Source organism: Hesperophylax consimilis, chromosome 9 (assembly GCF_061612785.1).
Source record: "Hesperophylax consimilis isolate HC1 chromosome 9, BYU_Hcon_1.0, whole genome shotgun sequence".
NCBI lineage: Eukaryota > Metazoa > Arthropoda > Insecta > Trichoptera > Limnephilidae > Hesperophylax > Hesperophylax consimilis.
In genome coordinates, this window is record NC_142844.1 from 21,031,022 (window position 1) to 21,040,990 (window position 9,969).

Genomic DNA, 9,969 nt, shown 5'->3' on the forward strand with positions numbered 1-9,969 from the left:
CAGCCGTGATTTGCCTGCTTGTGTACAATGGAGAATTGATTGCAAGTTTATCAAGTTTAATTAAATATTTTGGATTGTTTGAACCATGGTTGTGGCGTGTGCAGCATGGGGTTGCACCAACAGACGCGACAAGAAGAGAAAATTAGAATTTAATTAGAAATATAGTACTTATACATTTCATAAAAAGATGTTTAAACAAATATTTATTTATTTATTTATATATATATATACGCCTAAAAAGGCTTTTACATAGAAGTGATACATGATGCAGTGTACATAGTAGAATAAGTATTATACAGGAGATATTGACAGTAAATAGATATATTCCATTTTAAAGAAGGTACAAAATACACATTTGTAAAATAGTGATTACAAGTATAATAAGAAAATATTAAAAAATATGTAGCAAAATTAGTAAAACGTAAGAGTAACATAAAGTAAAAAATTAATTACAACAACACTACATATAAGACAAAACATTAAAACTAATTTACCAACGCTACTCAAATTTGTAGGATTCAACAAAGTGTTGGTGTAGATTATGGTGTACATTCTATATATGGAGTCAATAAATAAATCTTTTTTATTTTTCGGAATAACTTTATTGAGTAAAACCTCAAATTGTAATATTTAAATATTGAAGACAATATTAGTGATTTCACACATTTTGATTGGCAACTATAGTTGCCAATAAAAATGTGCGGTGAAAAAATGAAGATAATGTTAGTAGTTCTTATTCGAAGTATAATACAGTTAAAAGTGACCGAGGGGAATAGGGTCCCATTAGCTCAGTTGGTAGAACACTGTCCCGGAAAGACAAGGGTCCTGGGTTCGAGTCCCAGATGTGACCGTTTCCTTTTCTGATTTTTCTGTTTCAAATTTTCGTTTAGAAATCACTAATATTGTCTTCAATATTTTAATAAATAAATCAATAGCGCCCCCAAACTTGTTGCCCAGATCATGCATCCTATTGGTCAGTGAGTGTGTCTGATAGTTGGTCGAGTATGTATTACAGAAAAATGTTATATTTTGTCTTGTATTCCTAGTCGGCACATGTAGTTTAATAGTGGCAAAGATGGCAGGACTATCAATTAAGTTGTTAATGACTCTGTGTAACACAACCAGGTCTGAAATAATTCTCCTGTCAGACAGTGTTATTAGATGCAATTGATTCATCAAACTGACATAATTAATGTAATCAATAGGAATTCCGAGCTTAAAATTTACGTACTTAAGGAATTTGTGGTGAACTCTTTCTATATTATTGGAGTGAACTTTATATAAAGGGGACCAAATAGGTGAATTATACTCCAATTGACTTCTGACTAATGAAATATAGAGGGTTCTCATACAATCTATGGACTTAAAATTAAGTTAATATTAGTTAAAGTTCTGCAAAGGAAGCCAAGCATCTTTAAAGCCTTATTAGATATATAGTTGATGTGTTCAATGAATGACAAGTTTTCATCGAATATTACACCCAAGTCACGAAGATGTGATACTGGTATTAATTTAATATTATTTAATGTATATTCATGTAGTATATTATAACTGATAATATACTACATGAATATAATAATAATAATATAATGTAGTATATTATAACTGATAATATACTACATAAAAATATGTTCTTAATGTACGATAGAATGCATGTATTTTGAATTCCCGCCGTAATCTGACTCTTTCAAGATGGCTTCAAATTCCTACGGCAATGGCCGCCAGGTTGGCGATCTAGTCCACTATGGGTGTTATATATCATTGCTCCGAACCCTGACAAAGATATTTTAACAAAATTATGGGTTTAATGTACAGGGCCCGCAGATACTTTAATAGTGCACAACTGCTGACTCAAGAAACACAAGTGCGCACAAGTGGGTCTCTTCAAGACCCATGTTCACTCCTGCCTCTACTTAAAATGTACCTCCACACAGCATCCCCAGAGATGACTTAGGCCCCAAAGAAAATTATTTTCCTCAGGGTCTCCCGTGTGAAGTTAATGTAAAAAATAGTTAATTTAATTGACATTTTCCCTAACGGATGTTTTAAAAAAAAAAAATTTTTTTAGGCATTTCCAATTGGGGTATGTTGTGAGGTAGAAGGGAGCGGGAGAGGAGATGGGGGGAGGAAGGTGGGGAAGTACCTGGCTATTCAGATCTGGTCACCAAACACGGCCAAAGCCACTTCAAACAACTTTTCAATTCTGAATGGTGATCTTACACCAGGTCGATACTGAGAGTAACTTCCACTCTGGAACGTGACGCAAATATTATTATTTTACAGAGTAATTTGTGAAATAACACAAATTAATCAAATAAAATTTACTTGCGCACGCCGGTTTAATAATGCAACAATTCCTTACAGTTATAAATTATAAATATTTGATTTTACTTCAGTCGGGCAAATAAGAAACAAAATAATTCGTCAGAAGATGTCGACATTACATTGCAAAAGTGAATGGAAGTAATAAATTATACAAATATTCATTCTATTCATTTGCCTAATAGGCAGTGGCGTAGCTACCTAGGGGCTACGCGGGGCAGTGCCCCGGGGCCCTCAAGCTCAGGGGGCCCTCGAATCCTTACCAGAAATCTCGATCGAACTGAACTTTTGGAAATTTCTCCAATTTCCAAATTCAAAATAAATATGACAGGTTGCAACTTGCAACTCCACTTTAATCATGACAACTCAATTGAGAGAGATTCAAAAGTTATGCCTAGGGAATTCCCCTAAATTCTTTCTGTAGGTTGGCAGTGTTGTCAATTTGACGGATAGTATATATGTGCCTCATTCCCCAACGACACTTGTAGCGTATTAAAATATAGATAAAAAGAAGAAACCCAGTGGTGCATTTAAACGCAAACAACGCCAAGAAAGAGAAGATAGTAAAAAAAAATTGCCCAAAATTGACAAGATTTTTAGTCAGCCTTCTGCAAGTACATCTGGCCAAAATATTTCTTTCGATAGTGACTCAAATAATGTGGTAACTGCAGTGTTGGTTGAGAAGCTTCTGAAGAAGATTAGACTATTATTGCAGTTGGAGATACCTCCGCCGCCGAACATGTGAACGTGGATGATGTTTGCATGACACACATAAGAGCGGAGGGTTTGGAGGAACCACATTTCATATTTTTATTTGATAATACCTAATCAGTTTACATAGCAGTGGGGCCCCATTTTTTAATTTGCCCCAGGGCCCTTGGTTACCTAGCTACGCCACTGCTAATAGGTTGTAAAATCAAGAAAAACAACATTTCGAGGAACTGTGTATAAAGTGAGGATTCGGGCATAAAGAAGACATTATCAAGGTTATGAACTGCGGATTAGGTAGATTGATCTAGCATTTTTAAAGAAATATCAAATATACAACGATACGACACATAAAAAAAATAATGCGACGAACGATAGGACATCAATTTGCACGGATTAGGTAATTTTTCCATTGTGGATATGTCTAAATTGAATGGGTCTGGAATAAAGTTGTCCACAAACATAATGAGAGATTTCTGAGGTCTATCGACTATCGATCAACAGATTTTATAAGAAGAAAGAACGAAATAGAAATGAAGGTCAACTTTTAATCATAGACATGCGTAAAAACAGGACAAAATTTCAAAGGAATTAAATTGACAAAGGAACTTTTCCTTAAATCGCGACTCAGCTTGAGTTTCATCTCGCGTGTGCCCGTATAACCGTATGGTTTCTTCGGCACGAATCTGACTAGCGTTCACAATTCACTGAAAGTCCGGTGTGCAGTGTGTGCACAGCTTCTCCTTCGAGATTCCATGCTAAATTATCAGGATGGCGAAAAATGAATCGTGCTAAATAAAACTCTTTTGTAATTTGTGTGACCTTATTTATGCTGGACTAGCTTTATACATTCTTGTAAAGCTACCGCCAATTTTGTAACGTATGTATTTAATATCCTACTCCTGCAGCTGACCCAAACTTTGAAGGGTCAAGGTTCAGTGTCCTTTGCAAATCGTATTTTGATCTGACAATGTTTCCATGAAAATTTAGGTTTACTGCCAATCATTTCGAAAACATTTCATCATAGAAGTCAATAGCTTATCTGAAAGAACGAGTCATGTCAGTGTCAACCACTACTCGAAGGAGATGCTTGTATTTTGTAACATAATAAAACTTGTTTCAGATTGTTCTCGCTTTCTTGGAATATCGCCACATGCAGCAGCTGATAGCAATGTTATTGTTTTATGCTTTGTTGGGAGAGCTTTTTTATAATCTGAAACTCCGCACGATAATTCCGGGTGATTCATTACTTGCAATAAAATTACAATGAGTGACAAACCATCACGCATTCGAATTGAGAGATGACAAACATGTTACAGTTTCCTGAAACTAAGAGGAATCTTTCAATGCTAAGTAGTATAGGTACCCATGGGACCTTCTGTAATTCAGTGTGATTTCTCCGAACAAATAAAGCTGTAAGAGGTATGAACTTGCTTACCTCTCCGTAAGATTCCGGTGGGAACAGAATAAGAGATGTTCTTGAAGCAGAGATCTATATTCCTCGAGTTTCTAGTGGCGAACGCCTCTCCGGTGACGAGAGGGATCTCTAGGGGGATGACATTGCATCCCCTCAGAGGTTCCAACTTCTGCGCGGCTGTTCTCTTGCTAGTCAAACTCCTCACACTGGCACCTCCTTTCACACTAGTCAAATCACCACAGAATTGGGATCCCTGGGGATCACTGCAATTGGAGTCCAAGCACCCGACACTACTGAACTCGTTAGTCTTTCTGCTCTCGTTGATGTACACATCCTGGGGCAGGACCACGAGGCCTGCGCTCTGGTGTCTCCTATGGCCCACGGTCACTGGAGCTGCGGCTACCGGGTCCCCCTGAGGCCCCCCAAAGGAGTGAGACATGCTGAGATCATCCAGCGACACGTCCGGATTCAATGCAAGTCTACAACAAGGGACATTGGGAACTCCCTGAACACACTCGAGCGAGTGTAAAGAATTCCTAGTTGACTGAAGCTGGACAGCGGACGGTTTTCAGGACTGTATGTCTATATTGCTGGCTGTGTATTGTCGTTGAGATAGGGGAAACACGTAAATGGTACTTCATTTAGCATAAAATCAGCTGTTAATCGGTCAACGGCTGCATAATACTAGGCTAATCAGACGTATTACTTGCACGTGTTATCAAGGGCGATATCTTTCTTCCGGGGTGTCACTCTTTAAAGAACATAATGCTCGATAATAACGAATTTAACATGTATTTTTTGACAGCAGCCACACGATGTTTTGAAAACGCGCAATCTTGAATTAACTTATCATAAGCTTACTGTTGACTTGCGTGATTTAGTTTAACACGTTAAGAGCGATAGGATATAGAATTTGGAGACAGACAGTAACGTACATACACACTGGTCTGAAATGATTATAAAACCTATCGTTTAATGATGTTTCACTTGGAGAAATGCAGTATAACTTAAGCTTATCAGTTGAAAGACACAATGTTCATGTCCAGTTATTGAGCAATAGCGCTGGAATAATATTGAAATTAAAAAATATTAATAACAACCTATTCGCGGAATTGAAACATTGATTTAATCTAATAAACACTTTACACTTTCACAATTCCACATATTATTTGATTTACTTCGAAGCACAGACCCGCGTATTTATTTACAGTGGAAGATACCGAATTTACCGATCCGCGGTCCAACCCCGTCTGAAAACGCGCTCGTTCTGACTTCTGACAAGAGTGAAAACCGTACGGACTGGCTCTCTTTGTTCTCGAACTACGTCCTTGTGTGTAAACACGAGCACAGCGTACGTCTTCTAGCGGTATTCCGCGGCGCAACTGACAGCAGACAGAAGGATGACAAAACAACGGAACGCACTTATGGTTAGTACACACGCAAAGCTCACATCAAAAGTTAATGTACAGCGCATCATCTTTTCTACCGACACACGACGCTATCAAATATTTGTACCTATGGTAGGAGAGGGGGTCAGTTGAATTCGAGAGCGGCCGAGGAACATAATTTCATCTGTCAAAGTGACAACTTTACTAAGGGAACACGGAACTTAGTTGGTAGCTCCGTAATTAAAATGACCCCCTCTCCTTTTTGCGGCGGAGAGGGGGACGCATAACTTTTCAAATATCGCGTCGGGAGCGGTTACGTAAAATAAATTCGGTTAGCGAAGTTCAGAACCACACTTATAGCGCGTTATCTTTTTACGTGTGTCGGGTCTGTATGGGATTGTATGGCGAGCGCTATTGTGCTTTATATTATCTGTTGATGTGAGCTTTGCGTGTGTACTAACCATTACTCCCAACAGCTGAGCGCCGCCAGCGCTCGCAGCGGCTGTACCCTCAAACACTAGCTGTCACTTTCGTGCGCCTTTGTTTACAAGCGGGTCGATATGAAAACAAAGCTGTTCGGTTTCAATCTCAACAGATTCTCAACAAAACTATCACTGAATATTACAACATCACAAAAAACTCACTCAGTTGAACAATTTCTACATACTGAATTCGATGTTCTGTATTACGTAACGTTTCATTTGTTTCACATCTTTATTAGGTACTTTGAAAAAGATTATTTGGACTATGCGCAAATCCAATATTTAGGCATTACTTAATTATCACGTTTTCGCTGTTGGCGATACGATTAGAAAGATAAAACACGAGACAGCCATCGATCAACACAATACTTTGTATAACCTCTCACAATCGCTCTGATAATAAACAGAAATGGTTATTGTGTACAGAAGACAAAATAAAAGCGCCCACGAATGCGATCGCAACCAAGATATTATAAAAGAAGTGGATAGGATATTCCCTTTTTTGCCTTCCAAGCGGTGTAATGATACTAAACTAATGGTAGACATGCAAGTCTGAAAAAAAATACCATGTGCGACGGTAATCTAATCACTAATCACTGTAATTTATTATCAGTGTCGAAATTTGAAGTGGTTAAAATTTTGTACGCTTACACGAAACCACAGCACCACAGAGGTTTAATAAATACACAAAGTTTAATAAATACATGTATATTACAAGAGGATTAATATAAACCCTGTTTTTCTTTTTTTTATTCATAAAAAAACGTAGTCGGCTGTTGGAGTTGGCTGTCCGCTCCGGGCGCCGACTTGCAAAGGCGCCAAGGACCATAAGGACCCTAGGAACTAAGGTGCTGATAATACAGCCTTACTGAGAGGGCCCTTGTGGTTTTTACAGGGCCGGGGCTGTAAACGAAGGTTCCTAGAATATATATTATTCTAAGAGCCTTCACAATATATATTATTCTAAAAAAATCACTCTAAAATTTAAGATTGATGTGAAAATTGTATTTTCTTTATAACCCGGTGTTTTTTTAACAAGAACGCCTGGATTTAAAGCTATCGATACCCGTGGCGAGGGAGCCGAGCTCTTAATAATAATAATAATAATAATTGGATTATACATATAGTATATTTAAAATGACTATATAGTTTATAATATATATTTAAAATGACTATATATTATATAGTTTACAATATATATTTAAAATGACTATAGGTATATTATATAGTTTATAATATATATTAATTTTAAATACATGTAGGATAACGAAAGATTTTTTAAATATTTACGTTGAGGGATCAGTAGGATTTATAGCCTTGTTAGGAGTTCTACCGAGCCGAACCCTCTGATATGAAAATAGCTGGAGTCGGTGAATTATTTTCCCATTTGATCTCTGGTGAGTTGACGTGTTGTTCTTGTATTGTTTTGTTTTTTTTTGCTTATATAATGCACTTGCATAATGTTGATTGACTAGATAATCATTTGTGGAAAAGTGTGTGGAAGGGTTTAGTTTTTCCTGTGAGGAAGATTTAACCCGGACATAAAATCGGAAAAGAAAATTTGTATGGCGCCGTTTTCCTGAGAAAATCACCTGAAGGGCGCTTATGACTTCTCGTATCGCGTAGCTTTGTTATTGATTGTTTATTTGCTGTATAGTTGCTGCGTTCGCCCTGTACACCATGACCCCTTCCACCGTGACAGCTCGCCTAACTTCCTTTGACGCTACAAAAACAGGTACGGAACGAAGCGCAGGCGAGCTGATGCGAAAAACGATTAGTCGGGCACTCTCGATTCTCGATAGTCTCACGGAGAGTGTATATATGGATAATGCAGCGACAGTTGGTTGCAAAAAAGCTTGGAATTCCAACCGGCGAAGAACAGACCATTGTCTTGTTTACGCCTACTTGTTGTCATTAGCGGAAGAGGAACAGCAAGTGTATATTATGCCTGTAAAATAATATTGTTAGGAAGTTTACACCGTGTCCTATTCATATCGATTTCAGATCGATCGGGTGCGTGATATCGCAAGTGTCGAATAATCTCAGGTAGGTACCTATCATTATTTTAAGTTCGCATAGTTATTTATGTCAGTTTTTCTGCTTTAAATTGTTTATTTTACTTTTCATCTGATTTATCAAAATATTCGGCATGCCAAAATACATCCTATACCTCTAACCGACTTCAACAAGTTTTGGCTTCGAACGTGAATTGTTAAATAATTATTAATTGTTTTATATTTATTAAATTCTAAATGGAACACACTGTATTATGTGAGTTATGAATCTGTGTGATCACTGTGATACAGTCAACTATGAATGATAGACCTGTACCTAGATACTAAGATACTGTGTGGGTGACCTCAGGCCGGCCCTATGCTGTCGCAAGAGGAGCAGCCGCTCCAGGCGCCGATTTGCCAAGGCGCCAAGGAGCCAACGAACCAAGGCTTTGATAATACCTAAAACTTAATTCTGATATAACAACTCGTATTTCATTGATACCTAGTCATATTAGGGAGAAAGACTTAAAAAATAAATATCATATTCTGGGATCTTTCAGAAATATCACATGAGGCAGTGTCCTGGCCTGGGAGGAAGTATTTGCATAGGCATTTTTGTTCAGTGAAAATAATCAAATGAATTAATATGTATAAAATGATCATCATAATAAACTAAAAACATTAATTTTGTCATTGGACCCCGGCCGCGAGATTTGTTATAAAAAAACATATATATAAATTCATTGGCCAATATTATTACCGTACCTACTCTCATATCAGACTTGTTATCATATATTTGTTGAAGCTTATCTGACTATATAAATTTTATTGGATAGCTTGTGATATTTGAACCTACGTTTGCCCATCTTTCATAAATAAAATTATTATTTTTGTTTATGTTTTTTTATTATTAATGCTCCTTAATAAACACATACATTTTTTATTGAATTTATGATATAAAAAAATTATAACACATGATTGTACTAAGTATCAAGTACAAAGTAGAAATGTAAAGTTTTTGTTTCCACCGCATATTTTTTGTGTTACATATTGAGTAATAATAACTTGTTTGGCTCCGTTTTTGTGAAAAATCACCTCAAGACAGTGGCAGCTCGTGACTTTTGAGTGAACTAGAGTGCTAATATTACAAAAATGGCATTATTGATGTTGCTGTAGCCGAAATCGTCTTTATTTTCGAAAATTCAGTTTTTTTGTATGAAGATTTTCGGGACATCCGTGTGGCGCACGGTCAAAGAGAAATTTCCTGAAAATCTTCGTTTAAAAATGAACTTTCGAAAAAAAAAACGTTTTGGACTAAACAACATCAATAATGTCGAATTTTTCAAACTTAGCACTCTATCACACTCAGAAGTCATGAGCTGTCACTAAACAATATAACTTTGGTTATGATTCGAGTACCTACGTAATATTCAAAAATAAATAGTAAGAGGCATTGAGAAAAAAAATTGTTATCATAAATATCATAAAAAACCTTGTCTTATAAACATTCGTTTATCATTAAAAAAAATACTAAACAAACCATACCCCATGAATCCTGCACCCCTGTTAAGTTACCAAACATAGCGAAAGACTTGGGGTGACATATGGCAAGGGTATTAATAATCTAAAAAATGATTCCCGGGCGGCTTTACCCA

General features: G+C 36.8%; 1 protein-coding gene across 1 annotated transcript in view; it reads right to left on the minus strand.

Annotated features, from left to right (window-relative positions):
* Positions 1-5,810, minus strand: part of LOC149421054 (ATP-binding cassette subfamily G member 4-like) — an 87,524-nt gene extending 81,714 nt beyond the window's left edge. The window contains exon 1 of the mRNA XM_089635768.1: positions 4,469-5,810. Coding sequence (XP_089491894.1) covers positions 4,469-4,886 — 418 coding nt within the window. The 5' untranslated portion in view covers positions 4,887-5,810. The remainder of the gene's footprint in view (positions 1-4,468) is intronic.
* Between the last annotated feature and the right edge of the window lie 4,159 nt (positions 5,811-9,969).